The sequence below is a fragment of the Vavraia culicis genome (assembly GCF_000192795.1).
Source record: "Vavraia culicis subsp. floridensis unplaced genomic scaffold supercont1.35, whole genome shotgun sequence".
NCBI lineage: Eukaryota > Fungi > Microsporidia > Pleistophoridae > Vavraia > Vavraia culicis.
Window position 1 is genome coordinate 42190 of NW_007360638.1, and position 22484 is coordinate 64673.

General features: G+C 37.0%; 8 protein-coding genes across 8 annotated transcripts; 3 read left to right on the top strand and 5 right to left on the bottom strand.

Moving 5' to 3' along the window:
* Nucleotides 1-679: 679 nt before the first annotated feature.
* Nucleotides 680-1210, bottom strand: VCUG_01900 (uncharacterized protein; the record flags this gene model as incomplete). Its single annotated transcript, XM_008076722.1, has 1 exon — nucleotides 680-1210. One exon carries the CDS (start codon nucleotides 1208-1210, stop codon nucleotides 680-682), a length of 531 nt encoding a protein of 176 aa, XP_008074913.1.
* On the bottom strand, nucleotides 1183-1587 carry VCUG_01901 (uncharacterized protein; the record flags this gene model as incomplete). The annotated part of the gene is made up of 1 exon (XM_008076723.1): nucleotides 1183-1587. The coding sequence occupies one exon, from the start codon at nucleotides 1585-1587 to the stop codon at nucleotides 1183-1185; it is 405 nt and encodes a 134-aa protein (XP_008074914.1).
* A 594-nt stretch (nucleotides 1588-2181) lies between these two features.
* Nucleotides 2182-2493, bottom strand: VCUG_01902 (uncharacterized protein; the record flags this gene model as incomplete). Its single annotated transcript, XM_008076724.1, has 1 exon — nucleotides 2182-2493. One exon carries the CDS (start codon nucleotides 2491-2493, stop codon nucleotides 2182-2184), a length of 312 nt encoding a protein of 103 aa, XP_008074915.1.
* A 701-nt stretch (nucleotides 2494-3194) lies between these two features.
* On the bottom strand, nucleotides 3195-3691 carry VCUG_01903 (uncharacterized protein; the record flags this gene model as incomplete). The annotated part of the gene is made up of 1 exon (XM_008076725.1): nucleotides 3195-3691. One exon carries the CDS (start codon nucleotides 3689-3691, stop codon nucleotides 3329-3331), a length of 363 nt encoding a protein of 120 aa, XP_008074916.1. The 3' UTR covers nucleotides 3195-3328.
* A 3336-nt stretch (nucleotides 3692-7027) lies between these two features.
* On the bottom strand, nucleotides 7028-7993 carry VCUG_01904 (uncharacterized protein; the record flags this gene model as incomplete). The annotated part of the gene is made up of 1 exon (XM_008076726.1): nucleotides 7028-7993. One exon carries the CDS (start codon nucleotides 7991-7993, stop codon nucleotides 7028-7030), a length of 966 nt encoding a protein of 321 aa, XP_008074917.1.
* A 1897-nt stretch (nucleotides 7994-9890) lies between these two features.
* Nucleotides 9891-11180, top strand: VCUG_01905 (ribonuclease HII). Its single transcript, XM_008076727.1, has one exon. It carries the CDS (start codon nucleotides 9895-9897, stop codon nucleotides 10924-10926), a length of 1032 nt encoding a protein of 343 aa, XP_008074918.1. The 5' UTR covers nucleotides 9891-9894; the 3' UTR covers nucleotides 10927-11180.
* Nucleotides 11181-11719: 539 nt separating this feature from the next.
* VCUG_01906 (uncharacterized protein) lies at nucleotides 11720-14742 on the top strand (the record flags this gene model as incomplete). Its single annotated transcript, XM_008076728.1, is given in 2 exon segments — nucleotides 11720-13204; nucleotides 13219-14742. The coding sequence occupies 2 exon segments, from the start codon at nucleotides 11720-11722 to the stop codon at nucleotides 14740-14742; spliced, it is 3009 nt and encodes a 1002-aa protein (XP_008074919.1).
* A 1100-nt stretch (nucleotides 14743-15842) lies between these two features.
* Nucleotides 15843-16725, top strand: VCUG_01907 (uncharacterized protein; the record flags this gene model as incomplete). Its single annotated transcript, XM_008076729.1, has 1 exon — nucleotides 15843-16725. The coding sequence occupies one exon, from the start codon at nucleotides 15843-15845 to the stop codon at nucleotides 16668-16670; it is 828 nt and encodes a 275-aa protein (XP_008074920.1). The 3' UTR covers nucleotides 16671-16725.
* Between the last annotated feature and the right edge of the window lie 5759 nt (nucleotides 16726-22484).

Below are 22484 nucleotides of genomic sequence, written 5' to 3' on the forward strand. Positions count from 1 at the left end.
TTGTGCTATTCATTGGGTTAAACACAATTTAACCGAACATTGTGCTTCTTATTGTCCATAATGATAACTTATAGTGCACAGGAAACAATCGTTGCCTGCACTTACTACACAATAGTCAAGACAGAGCTATCGATATGAACGTTTTTTATCAAAAAGGGAAATAAAGCACAAGAGATGGTCAATACACAAACAAGAGTTCAACAAAAAGGGCATCATGGTATAAATGGCAGTATCTTGCACATTAGCTTGAATCACGCTCGTACATAACAACACATGGAGACTTTTATTAAACGTATCAAGGAGTATTTCCTAACCGTAAATGTGCGGTAAGAACATAACTGTCGTTAAAAATGGCGAACTCTATGGAGTACTCATCAGTTAATTACCTATGCTGTTCACCACATGACCAGCTCAAAATACATAAGCAGTGATAATGGTCGTAATCACAGTAAGAATAATTCGACGTACACATTCAAATAAACTGTTCTTGTAATATCAACGTGAATAAATACTGACAAAAATAAAACGTAGAGATTATTATGATCGTGGCCAAGTTACTAACAAGGTTCTAACCGGGCCAAACTTACGAATATCTGTTTTCAAGTCGAGCGTTGCTGTGTGGATAAACGAGCGATAACAACCGTGAACGACACAAGTGTTCCAATATTTTATCGAAATATCACAACATGCATGTACCGCTGCAATATGTGCAAAATGAGGCATCATTATGTAATATTCTTCTGCATTCCTGGCAGTAACACACTGTGTTGTCACCAACTAGTGCGCAACAATTCGGACAAACAAGTCCGACATACCCACAGAAAACGGGAACTACAGGCAACGAACAAATGGTAAGCGCTTTATACCGTTTCACATACACAGGATCTATATTCGTATCGCAGCACATGCATATCACATTCCTTGGCGGTGCAGGTCTGTCCAAAGGAGTGGCTCTAAGCTTTTTGTTATAGGTTCGGAGTGCAAGAAACGACGAACACCACATTGCTAAGTCTAAAAAACACGCATTTATTGATTTGATAGAAATATATGAAATGATGTGTGACAGATCAATAAAATATGCAAGAAATGTTAATGTTTTAGGAATTGTGGAGATTGCCTGTAATGGACTGCCGATATGTTTGTCGGTGGGAAGATATTTGCGCACAGGTGTAAAGAGCAAGTTTAGGATAATGTGAGGCGATGAAACCATTGGTTGGTAGCTTTAACTATGTCTATAGCAGGTAGAAGATGTGACATTGATTGTGAACCTAAAATCTTAGTAGTATACAGGTACTCATAATGCTCGTCAAACGTCGTAAGCATGTATATGGTTTTGTAAATACTATGCAATTTACGATACATCTTCCACAAGCATGATTTCATTGCATATGAATGCCATGATGTGCTTTTTCGTGTCAAAAACTGTGCCATTTTACTAATTGGTGCTGTCATCAATTTACAAAACCTGCTTGCAGCATCTGTAGTATTTATGGTTATCAGTGCTGCTAAGAGGCATAGAATTCGAGGGCTATGATAAAAGAAGCTTGGTTCATGTTCGGAACAAATGTTTAATTTGATATGTGCCATCGTAGCGTCTTAAACACAAATATCGGGCAAATAGATATGTTTTGCGGCCTTGTTGTATGCATCATTGTGATAGGTAAGCACACTTTAAAAATTTGCAAAAATGAACGAAATTTGCCTCTTTATACTTATTTCGCCTTTTAAATCACAAATTTGAAGCACAATCAGGTTCATAGAAGTGACAGTGTCACTTCACCGTTATGTGGTCATCACCGAATACGTCATATTTCTGTTTGTTTCTCTGTGTGAACTTTTCGAGGCTCTAGCAAATAAAAAAATAGTGTAGAGCTTGAAACACCATGTAATATGTGCAGGAGCAATATGTTGCAACACAAAGAGGCAGTCATATAACAACCATCTCGCCTTAAATTTGGATCATAGAAAAATCGTTTAATTCACATGAACACATTATTGTACCGAAGTCGAGCCACAGGTAAAATATCGCTAACTATTTTTACTATTTTTGTCATAAAATATGGCATGTTCTTAGCAAAAACAATGGTCATGATGGTACTTGAGTCATGCTGCATCTAACAATTCATTCTTATACCAAAGCGTTCACAACATAATATAGATCTCGTTATATTCTGCTTGTCCTCATGAGATGCCTTTGCCACACCCTATACAATAATCGATATTTGGATGAACTGTTGTTTTACAATTGCGACAATGGTACACACCGTTAGTTCCAAGCATCGTGAGGCACCCTTTACATGCAACATAAGGACCTTCTTTTTTGTATTTGAATACTTTGATGCCACATAACTTAAACACACAGTATTTGGTGATGTACAATGGACAGCTCTTAAATCCACAATTACTGCAGAACACGGCCGGTGGTGGTTTCTTGAAGCCTTTGGGCGTCTTAAGATGTTCTCGTATGACAAAGCAAGTCTCGTAAATGGGCATTATGCAATTCCGACAAATTTTGTTTTATAAGGTGATCGCGCTTGCTATTGGTTTGTTGATACGCGTTCACAGATAGTTGGTTATTTCTCCTGGTATATCGGATAGTTTCTCAGTTTGATAGGTGAGACGATATAGAAAGGAGTAATTACGGGAATAGTGCAGCTGTGCCAGTTAATCATAAGAAACAGCTTAAGAAAAATGGAAGCACATTAATTTGGTTTGAGCAAAACAGGTTACGTCATTTACAACGCAGATTTTGAGTTTGGTAGCAGTAGGGGCTAAGTGGCACGTGAAAATTTCAATGAATTTGAAGTTGCTGTTTCGGCCAGTGGATGTAAGTCTGCGATCTACTGTTATAATACTTTTTTGCTGTGAGAAACGGGTTGAAAGTTTGTTTCTTAAGCGTGGTGTATACGCTCTGAAAGGAACTGTTGTTAGATGATACACTCGATTGAAAAATCTTTGTTGCACAAACACAGAGATGCACGAAGCGTACCAAAGGTTTTTTTGAATGGATGGCATCAAATACCAAACACATTTTGCGGTCTAAGAGTCACCGGGAAACGTTGTGGGCTGAAATGACCTTTTCTCGTCTTGTCAACCAAACATCAATCAAAAGCGGTGCCATTCTTTCTTTGGGCAAAAATTTTCCTTTAAAGAATATCGATTTCTCAGAAATGTGGATCCTGTAAAACTGTTTAATAAGGAATTACGAAAGCAAAGAGTGTCTGTGGTTGTCGATTTTCTCCCCAACGATGCAACAGCCACGCTGGCAGGCAAAACGCTCGCGAGTTATCGGGAGAAGACATTTTCAATTGATGCTGTTCTCGACATCTTAACAAATTCTGCGTAGGTTAAAAGTATTTACGGCAAGCAACTCCGTATCATTTACACTGAATGGGCACGTTTCAATTCGTTGCATTTGAATGTTGCACCGTGCAATCGATACATTAAATTGGTGATAAAGAGAAAGGGAAAGGTCAATAAAAGGCTTGATCGTATAATTGAAGGCTACCACTTCGCAAATTTGATCGATCTGACGTGCGGAACAAAGGTATGAGCAGACGGCTAGAATCGGATGTAATTTCGTGAATAGTTGGGGACGGTGAGATAAAAAACTTTGTTTCTGACCATGAACTGCCAATTCGTAGGTGCTATAAAACGACGAAACCACAAATGTCAATTGCCTTACTGTCATTATTCATTAAATCTTAAGATGTAAACGTGTACACAATTATTAATGTAGCTATTAATGGTTCTCAATTTGGTAGTCTAAAAGAACTCTCGTTCTTTAAGGAGGAAATGAAAAGGCAGCGCCAGATTCAAAATACAAACATAAAAACTTTAAGTTTGTGTCAGTATTTGAAGCAATACTAACAAAGACACTTAAAATGCTTGCTTTGCAACACAACAATCCCGGGATTGGTAAAATATCTTAAGATGGATTTCTTCCCTTTACAACCTTAATTAAATAAAATAGGTTGATTTTTCCGTTCATATTTTTGACATTATCTTTTTTAATAGATTTTTTCGAGTACTTCCTCCTCAAACAACATCAATAAGATCCTTTACATATTTTTTTGATGTTAAATTTTGGTGCACACCCATCAAACATGTGATTTGGTATCAAACCGTGCAATAATTCATATAGCACCTCATAATCGGGTGCAAGTTGATCAAACGTTTACATTTTGTGTGTTTGTGAACATTGGACTCATTGATATGGCATAAAACATGCTATCTTTTACAGAAAGACTGTCCATTTTTACAATCAGGCCATGCCATCACAATGTATCATAAAATAGCGAACATGAACAGCAGCATAGGAATAAATTGTACACCTAATATTTAGTATTTCTTATCCAAAATGGATCTGGAAATGCTGCTTTCATACCGATTACTGCGTTTATCATAAGATGTTATAGATCATACTTTAATTATGATGAAGAAATTTTCTTAAAAACCTTGTTAATGAACGTACAAGTATCGTCACATAAGATTATTCGCTTTTGTAAACAATTCCGGAAAACAGCAAAATTTCACTCTTTAGTGCATCATTAATGCTCATCCTGCAACACGCTTAATCACTAAATAAATTACCCTGCGCAACACGATCCATGATCATAAAGACAGAAATATCAATCCGATGCAAGGGTGGCATTTAAACATTCATCTATTGTTTCGCTGGGCTTGTTCAAGATAAAAAACCTTTTAAGCGTTTTCTACTATCAGTACCCGCAGAATCCATCAATTAAATCAGCTACCACGGTTAATCTCATTGAACCAGAAAAAATGTTAATTTGAATAACATGATTCATAAGATGCTAAATAGATCACTTTTGGAGAAAATATTTTATAGATCATTATTCATACAAATTTTTTCATCCAACTGGGCTGAACTGTGTCGTACGGAAGAATTTTAGATAAATTTACATATTGCGAATAAATAAATTTTGTAATCAGGTTTCAGAAATACTATACTTATTGAAGAACGCGCCTCACATTTCAAAGTAATTTAAACTTGAAAATCGATAAAATATCAATTGAGAGGAAACACAGCGCAAAAGGGCTGTAATAACACGTTTGATACGGAACATTTTATCCGTGCGAATATTTCTCGTGTTCCCATTCATCCAATAATGATACTTCCTAACTTGTCACTACATTTTTGTTAAGAAATCACTATAGCACACCTGCTAGATTGTATTACCTGTTTTCATATGCTACTTATTCCTATTTTAATCATATCTATGGATCTTAGTCGCTAAATTATTCCGTCCTTTCGACCGTAAATGGTTAATCCAAACCCGTTCTGAACTGGCACCTCCTCTAATTCGGTAATGAACAACATTTTCTTACATTTTTGCTCTCTAACCACTATGTAATATGTTTTTAGTCATTGATCATTCTACCCAGGACTACATTGTTGTTAATTCATTAAAGGTCTCAGCAGCATTTTGCTGAACTAATGTGCAGCTGAACAATGTAGTGATACGAATTGATAACATCATATTTTCATCTAGTGTTATGTCTTTTACGCTGTGTATTGTGCTATTTTTGGTTATTATGACGCTTTATTACATTTGTACGAGTTACTTTTTATTAATAGTACTCTATATGTCCATTTTTCTATACAGCTTACTGCCGTTTCTATATTTATAATTGAGCCTTTCCTGGGCTTTCCATATTGTGATTTTTTATTTTCAAGGATTATGGTCATTATTCCATATTTTTTGTGTTTTTCAGGCTGTAAAATTTTTTTACTTCAATAAAACATCTCTTTATTTGAAATAAACCTTTTATGACACTGCTCTATGTCTTGTTCTTTAATTGCTTATCCCTAAATTGTGCGAATTAAAAATATCTAAAGTTAATAATCTCACACCGCAAAAAATCTGCAAAAACCTTACCTGTTTTCATAACTTCTTATTCTTCAGTTGCTTATCAAAATTTATTTACCGCCTAATACTTATCAAAAGTGTTCTATTAAATCGTGCAAATTACTTTCGTATTCATCCATGATCCAATTGTACAATGATCTATCTTGTTTTCGCATGGCTGTCTACTACTTACCACCAACTCTCTCCCATTTTGGATAGAAATTATTTTTAATTAATTTTGCACAATTATGACAACCATGATTAATATAGCAGTTTGAAAGTTTTTTGAAGTTCATGGTGCCTACCATTTATTTTATGAGAGTGTTTGAAATAAACCAATTTTACGCTATGATTGATCAAAATTCTTTAGTTTTTTGGTATTTGCTATCACTGAGTTTAAAAGGTTTGCGTGGATCGTTTTGAAGATGTGCACTGTGCATGAAAACACGCCTAATAAATTTAATTAAACTACTTTGTGTAAATTAAACCATAAATACTGTTGCAAGTTATAATTGGTATCAAAAAATAATACTGTTTAAATTGACAGCCCACCAAATAATACGTAGTATCTGTACACGTTAGAGAGTGCCTAAAAGTATTTGTTTGCCACCATTCTAACCATATAATCTATAATATTCACATATCAAAGGGAATCTGCCATTTCTGTCATGTCAAATTTAGTCCAATAGACCATATATGTCAATGGTAAATATTTTTTCGTGCTCGTGTCGCGTGGTAATTCGTCGTAATCAGTTCTGAAAAGCTGTTATGTTCGATTATGGAACGAATATTAAAACTGTACCACCGAAATATTGGTACCAATTATTGCGGCAAATCTGTCTCGAACACACCAATAAAGTAATAAGGGATGATAAGCACAGTACTACAAACGGCTCCTTTTATTCTAACGAATCACGGTTAAACACACTGCTACATTTACCCTTTAAAGCAAGTCCATAACAGTACAATATTATTGGTATTAAAAAAGGAAATTTTAAAAATCTAAAGATGAAGTTGCCACGAAATATGAATTTACATCACCTACATGTGATAAACATGTTTAATAGACGTTTTGTTAGTGTAATGAACAGCTATCTATAGGCCTACAGGTTCACCATTTCCACACTACTTGTTTGTGCATTACAGAGACTCCTTTATTTCCGCTGGTGTCTTTTCCTCATATGTGTGATCAAACACTTTCTGTAAATGTAAGTAAAGTCGCAATGATCACATTTGTATTCTCGATCAGACTCGTGAATTGCCACGTGCCAATTATCTCTATACAAGCTATTGCACATTCCACTTTCATTTGTCCTATCACTTATTGTGCTGTTTTGTCTGTTTACATCACATCGGTGTATTTTCCATAAGAAATATCGAAAAAGTTCGATATCGTGCCTGGTTATTCCACCAAATCTGCTATTCTGTATCTCTCTGATAATGCTGAACTTCCTGTCCTGATAACCGTGCTTAAGAAATACACTGTTAGTTCTACCGCTTCTATCAACGCCCACCGATTTATTTTCTAATGGATCATTGCGAAAAATAGCTTCCTTGGCCGAGTCATCATCATCAAAACATTTTTTGACAGCAGCACTTCCTATCGGATTTTCTTTGTCCTCATAGAGTATTTCTTGACAAGTGTCTAATTTATCAGTATAATGCATTTCATGTGTATCATGTAAAATACCGGGTTCTACACTCCTTTTTTCTTTTGCCACGTCAGATTTGTCACCTCGGACAGTACATGACGTATTCTCGGCGTATTCTTCACCGCTAGATCTATTTCCGTCCAATAAATCATTTTTCTCATCATTTTCGTCATTTTCTCTGCACCAATTGCTGTTATTGTTGTCAACACTGATTTCTTTGGCAGCGCCATTCTCCTCGTCATTGCCAGTATTCATTCTAGCTGCATTTGTGGTCCCGTATCTGCTGATCTTCCTCATCTCCGGCATGCTATACTTTACAGGACTGCAGCCATCTCTTCCATGTGCCACCATCCCTATACTATCGTTAAAAGGCACGTCGCTCACTCGTACATGTGTTTCCCTAGGATACCTGTTCCGCATACACTCATCCATCTCATCATCGCTCATTTGCCATTTCTTATCCTTCATGCGGCTACCAAAATTCTCCCTTTGATATTAAAAAATAAATCTCAAAAAAATACATCAATCCATAACATTTCCTTTTCCAGCTATAAACAGTAATATATTATTGGTTAACATGGCATTAAACGTTTTTGGTAATTCTGTTCTATTACACTGTATATTTTTTGTACGAATATCGATTTGCCATTGAAATGATATGAAAGTTTAAAGATAGAATATAATAATTGATAATGTGTAAAAATAATGCTTAATAAGTAAATAAATAGATTATTTATTTTTATACCACGGCACATAGACGATTACTGCTCAAATTTATGGTTTTTAAGCCGTTCTATTTTTTATTCAATTTTCCTCTTTTATCTTTTAATTTTCAAATCTTTTTCCTTCTTTATCATTGAGTGACAGATTATTTAGTTTGGCGATAAGAAAAGGGAATGATGTAAGAAAATCTAATTTTTGTGCAACAATGGATGAAAAATAGCATTTGATTGCTTTATAAATACAATTCGGACATCGAACATTGCATTCTGCCACGGGCATGCGTGCTAGTGCTCGATATGTGAGGCGCTCTTGCTATTCGTGTTTGCTACAATTTTTGAACAGTTTACAAAATGCCGCATTTTAAAACATCACAATTTTACATGTTGGTGCCTGCACACGTTTTGATCTGCGTTCCAATCTCCTTTTTTCCGCCAATTTTTTGGAAAACCCAAAATCGATCAAAAGAAGCAAAAGAAAATCAGCATGCAAATGGAACAACAATGTGTAAAAATGGGAAATATTAGACCAGATAATAAAAGTTTCATGTTAATATAAGTGGCCTTTTATGTATTTTCCTCCTTTGTCTCTTTATAGAAACATTTAGGTCTAAAACGAAGAAGATAAAAAGATAGTCGATATTATCAATCACAGAACGATTGCGATGAATTTATACGAATGTACTTGGTGATCCCTCATTATTTACAGCTAGTTCATAATGGGATAGTGAAATGATAAGAATGTTGTTGATGGAGTGTCGAGTTGACACGTACGTATGCATCGGATTAGATATTAAACCGTCCAAAGTTCGGATAATATGTGGATTGATGTTGACGCTTTAAGAAAAGAATGGGAAAAAAAGGGAAATGCTATTTTTTGAATTGCCGAGAATTGCATGTCCATTTTGCAGCGATGTGTGCTCCATATATAGGAAAGATAGATTTGATTTGCAATTATCATTAGGTTATGATCATACACATCTCGGTTTCTGGAGTAAAGTATATTTTATTACAACCAACGCTCTTCGTGCGAGTGTTTTACGGATGTTTTGATTGAGAGCAAAAATTTTTTAAAACTCTTTAACCGCAAGTTACAGACCATCCTTTATGAAAATGAAGTGCTGTAGTGCAGATGCTCAGCTGGAAACATTTTCGAAAACGGGAAGAGCACAGCTCGGTATTCGCCACAAATTGTGGAGACAACAATTAGAAAATCTAGACTACTAAGTGGATTAAGTATAAAACATGATATTATGTGTGAAAATTAATTATTGCGATATTTTACTGTGAATGGTTTTGTGTTGACTACTGAATCGGGTTTTGCAGAAATACTAGATGCTTTGGACGTGCAAGCATTCACACGGTATTTGCGGTATTTACAGCAGTTTTAAAGAAGTAAACTGCGCGATTTCCGACAAAAATTTTATTGTTGCTCACTGAAATGGCAAAACCGTGCGTGATATCCGAGAATACGATAAAAAGGAATTGAGATTATATTGCGAAACACAAAGGTAATTAAAGTTATATTGTTGTAAATGTGCTTTAGCAGTCCAAATTGTGCTTTTGTCGGTAGTTTCATTGCTCGCGGTCATCGTTGCTCAAAAATTTGACCCAAATATTTTTTTAGTCGAGAAAATTTTTTACCTCTGCATGAGAAAATTGCAAGGCTTGAACAATGGCGTAGCAAACAGAAAAAAAGACACTGCGGCAAAACCTAACACTGCACTTAAAAGAAATGACGGGTTATCTGCCATTAAAAGCAAAAAAAGGCAAATGGTCCCGAATGTACACATTTTGGAAAATAAAATTTTTACTCCCCACTCCGAGGACAATCTAGCAGTAAATAAAAACATAATCCATTCTAGCATCAGATCTACCGGTAAAAGACTCACGATAGGAATAGATGAGGCGGGGCGCGGACCTGTTTTGGGTTACTTGGTGTATGCAGCTTTGATAATAGAAGAGGAGAACGATATTACAAACCCAACAGTCAGTTCGGCACTGAAAGACGTGCACAGTGATATAAAAATGTGTGATAGCAAGCTTCTTTTACCGAAACAAAGAGAAACAATTTACGATCAGATAAGAAATACGCATTCATACGTATGGTATGCGCTGCATCCAGAGTATATTAGCACGGAGATGGACAGAAGAAATCTAAATGACATAAGTATCAGCGCAGTTGTTTATATATTACGTATCATTTTTGAGGCTCTGTCGACAGAGAATGGAAACAAACGCCGTTTTTGGGATTGCCAAGAAAGAACCAATACTGGAATTGGTAGAAGCGATGAAATTGGAAAAAATGTCAGCTTGCGTAGAGATGGAGTAGAAAACGTTTTTATTGATGCGCTCGGGAACACGGACAAGTATCTGCAAATTTTGCAGCGGCATTTCCCGTCAGTTCCGTTCACGATAAAGCCAAAGGCGGATAGCATTTACAGATGCGTGGGTGGTGCGAGCATAATTGCGAAAGTGGTACGTGATGACCTGCTAAAACAGTTTAGCGCGGAATGCGGATCGGGCTACCCCTCGGATTGGCGCACTGTCAAGTGGCTGGACACGAACCGTGAGTGTGAGATGGTGCGCTTCAAATGGGCGTGCGTGAAGAGGAACGATGAAAAGAGAAGGAGCGCCAAAGTGTACGGAAAGTACGATAGCCTGCATTTCTGTGATTATTAAACGCACATTGGTCAACGGTTGCTTTCCGGGAGTGTGAATGTGCACAGCTTTCCCATCAATTCAAGAGACCCGGTTAGATTATAATATAATTTTATTTGATTCTATTTGTGTGCATGTCCGTGACTGCTTCTCAATTTTACAGATTTATTGGTCAGTACGGAGAAATGGTGTCTGTTGGGAATACCGGAGAGCGTAGTTCCACGTGATTTATGTATCCTAAAAAGTATCTCCTACCATATGCAATAAATCACCGTACCGTGTTAATTAAAACCTTTTATTTCTAATTAGTTCCTAATTTAAAAGTAAACTTAATTATTTTTCTTGATGGTGTTCATCAGTAGAAGTTAAATTATTTTTGATTGGTCATCAAAAAATTTAAGGGACTCATATCTGATATCAACAATTTTCCATTAATTAATCCTGTTGGACGGACCAATGGCATTTTTCAAGAATTAAACAAGCTGTAATGGATGCTAACGCATGGGAAAACTAATATTTTTGGAGTTGAGCGGAAAATACAAAATTTTTGCGGCTAATATTTCTTAGAGAAGAAGCCATTGTCCAATTCCGTTTATCACTTTAATATATCAATCAAAATCATACAGCCAACCATGATCGGAATAAATAAGTTAGTCTTTCACCAATCAATTGGATGTTTGACGACTAAAACATGTTACTTTCATCAGGAATGTGTCATTTTAACCCGTAGAATTGCGCTCAGAAAAATTAACGAATCAAAAAGAATGCTAAAGGAGAGGGCTATAAAACACTTATGTTCAACAACGCACCCCGAATGACCCACACCGAAATAGTTATACATTCCGATCACCTTTCGCACACCTCTCTCCATCTCTATGAGGCGCTTGGTCTGGACGTAAAAATTTACCAGCTGAAGAATACGCGCAAAATCGTCATAACAGGCAATGAGCGCGTGCAATTACGCGCAATGACGGACGGCATACACGTGATTCTCAAAACTACAAATGCCTTGCATGTTCTTAGTGAGCAAAACATCGACATTGACAGACTGATGGACCGTAACACAGTCACGCTGAGAGACGCTCTGGGGAATGAAATACACGTGCAGTTCGATCCAACGATCACCCCGAGGAGAATCGCCGTGCTGACCTCCGGTGGCGATGCCCCTGGCATGAACATGTGTGTGCACGCGATCGTAAGAACAGCAATAAGATGCAACTCGATGGTGTACGGTGTCTACGATGGGTATACTGGGCTGATCAACGACGGCATAAAGCGGCTCGGGTTCAATGATGTGGTAAAACACGCGCCTATGGGCGGGACCTTCCTGCGAAGCAGCAGATGTCCCGAATTTATGGAGAGAAGCGGGCGCAAAAGGGCCGTATGGTGCCTTTTGAAAAAAGGGATCGACTGTTTGGTTGTCTTGGGCGGCGACGGAAGCGTAAAGGGCGCACAAATATTGCGAAACGAATTCGACGGATTCGTTGATGAGTTCGTATCCGAGGGTGTTCTGAAGTTTGAATGCGAGGAGACGAGCGAGACTAACAGCATTAGTGGCAGCAAAGAAGAAGCACAGATGGTTGATAAAAGTCCTAGCGTTTGTAATGAAGCGGCCAGAGACGTAGAAAGCAAGAATGCCATGGCTACGAGGATCTCAAAACATGGTGATACGTTGGTGCTCTCCAATAGATACAGTCTTAAGGTGGTGCACATACCTTGCTCGATCGACAACGATATCCCATCCACAGATACGATGATAGGCTCCGACACCGCGCTTCATCGCGTGATAGAGTGCTTTGATTCGCTATCGTTCACCATGGACTCGCACAGACGCGCTTTCGTGATAGAAGTGATGGGCCGCCACTGCGGATTCATAGCGCTTATGTCCGGTTTTGCGGTCAATGCCGATTTTGTGCTCTTGCCAGAGAGCACTAATGCATCATGGAAGGACAAGGTGATCGGCTGCATAAGAAAGGTCCGAAAGGATGGCAAGAACGGTATTGCGGTGATACTGGCCGAGGGAGCAACCGATCCAATGGGTAAAAAGATAAATGCCGAGGATGTCAAAGACCTGATTGTGAAAGAAACGGGAATAGACAGCCGTGTGCTCAAGCTTGGACACATCCAGCGCGGAGGCGCACCCTCGGCGCGCGATCGCATACTTTCTGTGCTGAGTGGCATGGAGGCAGTAAGCAACCTGTTGTACGGCGTTGAAACGGCTGTGTCAATATGCAGCCAAAACAACATGCTCAGAAGAGTCGGGATGAAGGAATTGATCGAGGAGTGCGAGCGTGTGAGGGTTTGGACGAAAAGGGGAATGTGGAAGGAAGCAGAGGAAGCTTTTTTAGGATGGCACATTCCCTGCTCGAAGAACTGCGTGCCTACGGCAAGAAAGACATAGACGAGAATATTGAATGTAATCGAGTTCACATGAACAATACTGTCATCAGAACTGATCAGAAACCTGATTTGAAAAATAGCCGTGGCCGAGCTGAGGCGAAGACCAGCGGAGTGGCGAGTACCAAAACAGGTGCTAAAATCATACCTAATAAAATACTCGTGTTGCATCACGGCAGACGGGTGCCTGGTATGAACGTGGCACTCAACACTATTGTAGAGTACTGCCACCAAATGAATCAGCAGCTCTTCTGCTCCGAGAATGGCTTTGAAGGTCTTCTGAACGACAAACTCATAAGACCATCAAAGTACGAATTTTTATCGATGATACACGACGGTGGCAGTGTCATCGGATGTTCATTTGGGGGAGAAGACGCGCATCGCATCGTTGATAAGTTGGTGTACCACGGTATTAGGAATGTGGTAATGATGGGCGGGGTGGAATGTCTGTGGGTTATTGAGAGAATCAGGAACGTTGTTGAGAAGGCCATAGAAGAATTAGAGGCCACGATTAACACCGCAGAAACGGAAGCTAACAAGACGAGCAACAATAAAAATGAACAGAAAGAAACGAGCAAGACCAATGAAAAAACAGCAGATACCAGGGAAGATGCAAAGAACGACGGAGAAGCTGCTACCCGTGCACATAGATTGCGCATTCTTAAAGGCTTTAGAGTTATTCTCATTCCCTTTTCACAGGAAAACAACATCCCCGGTACGGAAATGAGCATAGGAACGGACACGGCTCTCAACTCCATCACACATTCAGTTGACCGTGTCAGGCTTTCCGCGACAAGCACACGCAAGCAGGTCTTTCTCGTCGAGGTATCGGGCACTACGGGCTATCTCAGCCTGATGGGCGGAATAGCAAGCAATGCCTTCGAATGTTTCATACCCGAGAGAGCAGAATCAATCGATTTTCTGAGCAAGGTGTGCAAAAAGATCAGAAAGCGGTATGCTATGAACGATAAGCAAGGTATTGTTGTGATGAGGTGCTCGCAATCCTTCAACAGAATGTCAAGTGCTTCACTATGCACGCTGATGCGCAGCGATAACGGGTGCTATGATGGGTGTCACGACAGCAGTCAGGCCATCAACCATCCGAGCATGCGTAACGCGAATAATGCACATAACACATCGTGTGCAATGCATAAGGGCTTTGCAGTCAACTTCGTGGTACTGGGCGAAATACAGGCAGGTTCTAACCCCAGCCCCACGGACCGAATAATGTCAGCTGTGCTAGGTATGAGGGCAATCAAATTTTTGATGGGGATGGATGAGGAGAACGTGGACGTAAAATACGGAGTAATAGGTCTGGAAGGGCAGTTAATAATTGTAACAGAGATAGAAAAGTCTATAAATGAGTACAAGGATCTGCGAAGAATGCCCAGAGGAAATGAATGGCTGCGCTACGATTCTATTTTCAACATGTTGCAGTAGCGATCGATTGGCTAATAAATGTTTTACAGCACGCTGTGATTTGCTCCGGTAAGGGCTTTTTTAGGATTTCTATGCTGTCATACAACAACTGTTAGCGTGTCGTGATCACCAACCGATACGCGCCTAATCGCAAGAATCCACCGAAGAAGCATCAAGTTTGTTTTCAGGAAAGTATGTTATTTTTTACCACACCTCATTTCTGTGTTCTCTCTATCATTGCCTTTACCCTAATTTATTACGAATTCTCTCTATTTGGCATATGCACCATTCTCATATATCATGTATCACATAATCCGTATGAATACCACTTGTTCCTTTGATACCCATCAGCTGCTCTGTTCCTTTTTCTCCTCAAAAAAGTGAAAATGCCATTTTTGGCTAAAATAAAAAATTGCAAATTTTATAGGGAATTATAAACAATTGAAAAGTTTCTGATCGGGACTGACCGAAGGGATAGAGCACGTGTACCAGGATGACATATTTGGTCTGTTTGTTCACACATATTCGTTCAGCAAGTGTTATGAACAGGCTATGACAGCACGATGAGCGTCACACACGTTTTAAAAACTGTCACATTTTGAATATTTTCTTTTTTTACATCATCATTTTCACAATGGGAACAAAAGGACAAATTAATCACGCTTTCTCTACCAATTTAGTTTTGCTATTCGCAGGAACGAACCGAATTCGTGTTAACATGTGTGAGTCTTCGTGTGCAGGCACATTCTTTGGTATTAATAGCACATATGTCATTCAAATCATATTTATTGTATTTATCATATTGCCTTTAATGTTTATTGCCATATTAACAAACCACCAGTCGTAAAATGCTACCAATGTACATTTTTACAACTACCAATTGTAAAACACCATTTTTCCGTACAGTTCTCGGTACAGATCCTCCCGAGTATCTTCTACCTCAACAACTCATAGACTTTCCTTTTACAAGGTTATTAATAAATGTAATTATCACTGTCCTATCGCCAAAAGTTGTAATAATTCTCAAAAAGAGATGATATTTTATAAATGTATAAATAGCTAATGAGCTTGATCGTGCATTTTACACAATTTATGCCACTTATTGCCTCATTTACTAAAAAATGATTATTGTACACGGTTCTGTGTGGTTTTCTGTGCGTATTACTAATTTACCTAAAAATAGATTTTATATTTTAAATATAAAGGGAATGGAAAAAGAAACGAGGATGGACAAAAGTATTGTTAATGACTCATATTTGCTTTTCAAGTTCATAAAAGACGTAAGACATGACAAGGAGAGAGAAAGAGAGGATAGTATCACTAACAGGGGTAAAAACGGTGGTGGTGGTGTACTTCACGATATGAAAATTGCTAGCAACCTTATTAATGGTGCGGATGACGATAGCAGTGTATTTGAGGATGGCAGCTACAGGAATAGCGTGAGGAGTGACAGCGTGTGCAGCTACGAAGACATGCTAACACAGCGTAACAGCATTAGAGGCAGTATCGTGGAGGACTCTGATTGTATAAGCAGCTGTAACGCAATATTAGAGTGCAAAAATAACTTTGCATCCTGTGAAAATAACACAGTGTTTTACGACAAGGACTTGATGTTCAACGGTGAGAGGGAGTGTGACATCCTTAGCAGTAATTTTGTTGGTGGCGATAGTATGAATGGCGAACTTTGCAGCGTTAATCAGGACGTTGATATGCACGGTGACCATTTTTACGGCAGCTTCAGTCTCGGAAGAGCAGTTGGTTGCAATGAAACAAGAAAAATAAGAGAAAAAGAAGAAAATCAGAATTTGAATGAGGAAATGAAGAAATATTACCACAAAATAACCAGCATTAGGAAAAAGGTATTCATCTGCGAGTACTGCAGATGCAAATTCGTTTATAAAAAATGCCTGGTAAACCATGTAGAAAAAAATCATTTTGGTAAAGAATAATGCGTGGTTCATCGAGTATTAAAGAGGTATATTACAGTAAACCAATGATTTGCAATAATATCCGTATATCACATTAATACGTGCCTTCATTTGTATCGTTTGTCAGTAGCAATTATTAATTCATTTTTAATTTTACTTAATTTTAAATATTATAATTGACTGCCTCTTTGGTAACACTTAGTGCCATGTTATAGCTCAATATATCAGTAAAATAGTATTTGTTGTATTTTTGACCAACTTCAAGGCGTGTCTGAAGGACCGTCAATAGTTTATATCTCTGACGGTCGGCCATATGTGTAACTAAGTACAAAAGTCTGCGTAAGATTTGTAAATTGGGCATTTGAAATTGAGTTGGAAGAAAACGTGGCATTTGTGTGCTCATTGGACCGTACGTAATAAAACGATTGAACTTATAGGTCTAATTTTTAATTTACCTTTTACTATGATAAAACGTAAATATCTGTGTGTAGATTGAAATTCATGGTAAAATGGAGCGTAAAGGATGTAAATGAGCAAATTGCCCTGTAATATCTGTTAAAAAGTGTTTTTCACACTATGCATGCTTTAAGTCAATTGTTGATAATAACCAGTGAAATATACCTGCTCAAATATTTAATAAAGCGTAAAATATGAGTATTTCTAGCAATTTAATACTGTATGCATGGTTTTAAGGTTAAGGATATGTGTTTACTTGAAAGCCTACTCATACACATGACACACATTTATGGCAAAGACTTGTAGAGAAATATTAAGAATTGAATTGTCGGTAATTCACATGATCACTATGTTCTATTTTTAACGCTAGAGCTAGGCTTTTTTATCCTCTCTGCACAGCAACTTGCAGTCTTGTAGCTTCGTTCATAAAAACAATTAGTTACCTCAACGAGATTCAGCAGTAGTAAAAATAGCTTTACTTTGCCAAAGAAATACTATCATAGGTAAAATAATTATACGATTGCCAAATATTGTTGAAAGAGAATTATCGCAGGTTTTTTCTAGAGGAGCGGTTGATCAAACAACTTCTACGCTATTATAGAGCTCTAATGAGTAACCTGCCAGATATATAATCAGTTTACCGATGATTATATTGAATAGCACTAAAAAGTATCAGAACACGTATATGGACAATAATAAGTTAATCTCTGACCATCAACCAGCTAATGAGAATTACTTCAAAATACATGTCTGACAAAGAGTGTAGAATAATTATTTAAAACGAATTAGTCCTTGTATAGCTAATAAGTTAAATCATATTGTTACATTGTCATACAGGCCCGTGATGTAATGGCATGGTAATAAATGAAAGTGATATTGCGTACGCTACATGAATACTTGTTTCTATTTTTAACTATGATTCTCGTTACTAGAAAAATAACAATATCAGATGTTGTAATATGAATGAGTACAAAACTAACTTGTTAATTTATGTATTGGGTATGAAATAATTAGTTTACTTATTCTTGTTCACAGGTCAAGGCTGATTTTTTAGTTCCTGACGTAATTGCAAATAATAACTCCGAAATTGGTAAGTCATTTAAAAATTTTATGGTGTAATTAACTATTATTTGAAGTGTATGGCCATTATTCCATCATTATATTCTATGATAGAGCTGCTACACTGAAAAAATTAGTGATCTCAGTGAAGTAAATACACATTTACTCAAACATAAATTAGTTTTTAGACGTGCCCAGAAAGCTGTACAGTCCTTCCCAATGGCTAGAATGTACGGTGAAAAAGCTTATTGTTTTTTACAGTTTATATAATATTACGCTTAAATAGCTGCCGGGTAACATGGTATAGCAAAATAAATATCGTAGTGGTGCTAGGTGTACGTTTCAAGTACTTAAATCGGTAGCAGAATTTATCAGAGCAAAATCATTATTTCGTTTGTTGCACGCTTTTGGCTATAGTCAACATATTTTTGCATTATTTTCCGTTTTGCGTTTCTATCCCAGTTAAAACCTGCAACTTTAAAGCTATGATTTATATTTCATTCCTGTCTTTCATCTTAAAAGTGATCATCTACCAATCATATGATCGTTAGTTCCGGTTGTTTACAGGAGCTGTGTTACCTCCCAAGGAACAACACAAGGTAAGCATTGAAAACCACGTATTCTTTGTTGCATCTTTTCGAACAGAAATCGTACGAAAATACATCAGTACAGCGGAATGGAAAAAAAATAATCAATTTAAGTATCAGACGTATATTTTTGAAAACTTGTTTTATCAACTTTTTCCATTCGTTTGCATTCATAACCACTTTTTTTGGCATGCCCGTTATATTTGGCAAGAATTAAATTTATGTCAAATGCATTTAATTCTTGCTAAAACCATAAAACTAGGAGATATTGTGGTGGCATGCTGGTAGCTTAGACCTATGTAACTGCTCCATAAAACAGTTTTAGCATTTAGGGCCATTCTGATTAAACATGAAACAGAAGAGCGTGTTTTTGTAGAAGTAGGTGTACAAGAATGCGGTAAATATAAGCTTTAAGAGCACACCTATAACATATTTGTTAAACACGTATAATTTATTCTGCGTGTAGATCCTCATATTGATCTTCCGAATATTTTTGGGAAACCTGCCCTATTAAGGCATATTTTGATTGAAACTTTATGCCATACCGTAGTTCAAGAGACCAAAACACGAAACATAGCATGATATGTACCAGAAGTACTTAAATTGTTCCGATTTACTGATCACGCATACAAAATATGTCTTAGATGCTATGATGATTGCAGATTTATTCTACATTATGCCCAACTATTACATGGTTCATGTTCGAACAGTGTTATTTCTCCTCTTTTAGTGGAGTATCGTGATATACTCTAGCCGTGAGATATTACCTAAAAAATTTGTCAAAAAATATTATACTATTTTAAGCCATCACCTAAAACTAGCTAAGCACGAGTGTTCCGATGTCAATATCATTTTAAACGATGTGTTTTCCAAAATTACCATCTCTTAAGCCTTAACACCTTACAGGCCAAAAACTATATTTAATTGTTTCATATCTACAGATAACAGCCAATATCCGCTCGTTAATGAGGAAACTTTGCGTACAAACACATAAAATCTGAAGCAGTTGCAAGATATGCCAAATGCAGCAACAATCCGAACACATAAAATTTGATTGCACACAGCCCATCGCCTGTGGTATCCCAATAAACGCTACCGCTCAAAAATCCAAAATACATTCAATTTCTGACACTTCAATGTGTAACCAAGAAAAAGTAAATAATATTCGTTTTATTTTGCGTAACCTTACAAATGATACCGTGATATTTTGTTCTCATCTTCTCCTCTACCGTGATATTTTGTTCTCATCTTCTCCTCTGCCGTGATATTTTGTTCTCATCTTCTCCTCTGCCGTGATATTTTGTTCTCATCTTCTCCTCTATCGTGTGGTTTTACCGACCCTTCAGCATAGCAGGCATGCCCATATGTACCGCCTTGTATTTCCGTTACTTCCACTTTTATGTGAACTGCAGCATTCAAAAGTACGTTCATCTAAGATGGTACAAGCAAATTGGTTAAATTTACTTGTTTAAGATCGCTGATCATGCCTCTATTTACACGTGATCACTTGTTCAATATTTCGCTGATGTATATCTGCTCATCCGTTAAATTACTAGTTCAATTTGCGTTTACCTAATGACTGAGTGTGATTTAGCACACTCTCTCTGCATTTCTAAACTTCAAAATCTTTTCATCACAAAAGGTATTTTTATTTAATCTATACCTAAAATATTTGCAATGGTGTTTGATAACGCTTTAGCAATTGAACGTACTTCAAATTATCTTAACTGGATAATTAATCCATATTATGAATATTTTTGCATATATTAAAGGGAAGTTTGAACACATGAATGCTGATGGAATAGAATGCGGTAAAATGCATTTAATTGCAAGAGTTGTATTGGCACAAAAAGCTTACGTGCAATTTGCGTTTCATACAAATCTGTGAAATGCTCTTATACAAGGCTACCAGTTCAACATTTTTTTGAAGAATTCTTACAGCGGTGCTAAGTTTACAGTTCATGCATTAAACATTATCATTTTGTGTTCCTTTCATTTATTCTGTTTATTTCTTTCGACACGAACTTGATTTCGTGCATGACAGATAATAAAATTTTTGATCCTTGTGACATGCAAAAAAGTTGTTTTAAGTTTACAAATCAACATTTTTCAAATTTAAAAGCTGAAAAATAGACATAATCAATAGATAGTTTCATCTAAGAACACATTTTCTTTTTTATTACCTCCGTTTTGTACCTTCCTTATCGAGTTTATGTCTCTTGCTCTCAATTGCTCCGTGTTCAACACAAGTCAGTGAACCTGAGAATTAATCAATACTATGTGATCACACGATTGTGAGCCTAAAAAGCGCAAGCATCTACCGGACTGAACATTTCAACGTTCCAAAATTTTTAGTTAAACCTCAAATAGTTTCTTTAACATTCTGCATGTTTTTACCGAGCAAATCCCGCTTTTAAGGTACAATGGACGTGTTGTGTACCGAATTGCCATGCCGAATGCATCTAATTTTGAAAAAAAGCACTAAGAAAAAAAATAAATGATAAATCGCAAAAATTTGTCATAAATTACTAAGATTCAAAAAAATAAATGAGAAAGACATTCTGTTCTACGTTGCTCAAAAAAACAGAAGATCAACGAAATATATAGAATAAATGTAAATAAGAAAGCACTACTCTCTTTTCATTCAAACTTTACCTCAATTGCTGCTTCATCAGGCACCCATCATTTGTAACCTAAATCAATTTATGACAATATGCTGCATTTTACACACAATTACAAATTAAAAGGCAAATAAAAGCACAGCGAACCAAAGGAAGTTTATTTTTCACTTTAGTGTAAAAATGCATTTTGATGAGTTTTTTCTTTTTTCGGGAACTTTCCATTTTCACAAGCCATGGTCGAATAATTAAGCAGTACTTTACAATGTTGATCTGTATAAAGTATGATTGAAATGATCTGGTGGAACGTTTGGTGGTAAAGCGTTCATAAAATTGTTAATCCCAATGTTCAGACAAATCGAGGTACAGCCGTAAAAAAAGCATGCAACAACCGTATTAAACGCTTTTGTGCTGCACAAAGGTCCTTTTCGTTCCTCTCCGAGCGAAAGGCGTGGTAACAGAACGATAATATATTTCTCTTCTCGTACAATAATCCAATAGTTCAGCTAACCTACTCAATAATCAATGTTGTACAACGTTCTTGCTTGTTCATTGTATTAGTGCTCATATACATATTTTAGTGTTTCCTTAATAATATTCCATAAAAATCTAAGTCTGCTTTATCTGCGTAGGTTGTAGCATGTTTAGCTCATCAACTATGCTAAATCAATTTTGATTCGATACTTGACCAAATTTTTGTGACATACAGCTAAAACACGGTTGCTACTCAAATGAATCCGTTGTTCAGCAGAACCTTGTGGTCACACACCATCCGTTCATATGGATACGAGTTTGGATCATCTCAGGCGGACAAATTTGGTAGAGCGGACCAAGAGATCAATGCCAAAGACATAAAGCAGGACTCCTTTTGTATGCTAGCATAGACTACAAGTTTTTTGTTCTTTGGCGCTTTGTACAAGAGGACAAGGCTTCGAACCGAACAGTCTCTGTTTATAACATTACATCGCAGTAATGCTGAGAGTTTTGCTTAATTCAGAATCACTATCATTCCTACACACTGATAGGTAGCACAAAAACATTTATATCGGAGCATAGCATTGCAAGATTGCTTTTCTACCGTGCTGCCTCATTCGAGAAAGCATCTGTCCATACAT

Coding starts and splice junctions, on each gene's coding strand:
- VCUG_01905 (XM_008076727.1), top strand. CDS start 9,895: ATGAGAAAATTGCAAGGCTTGAACAATGGCGTAGCAAACAGAAAAAAA.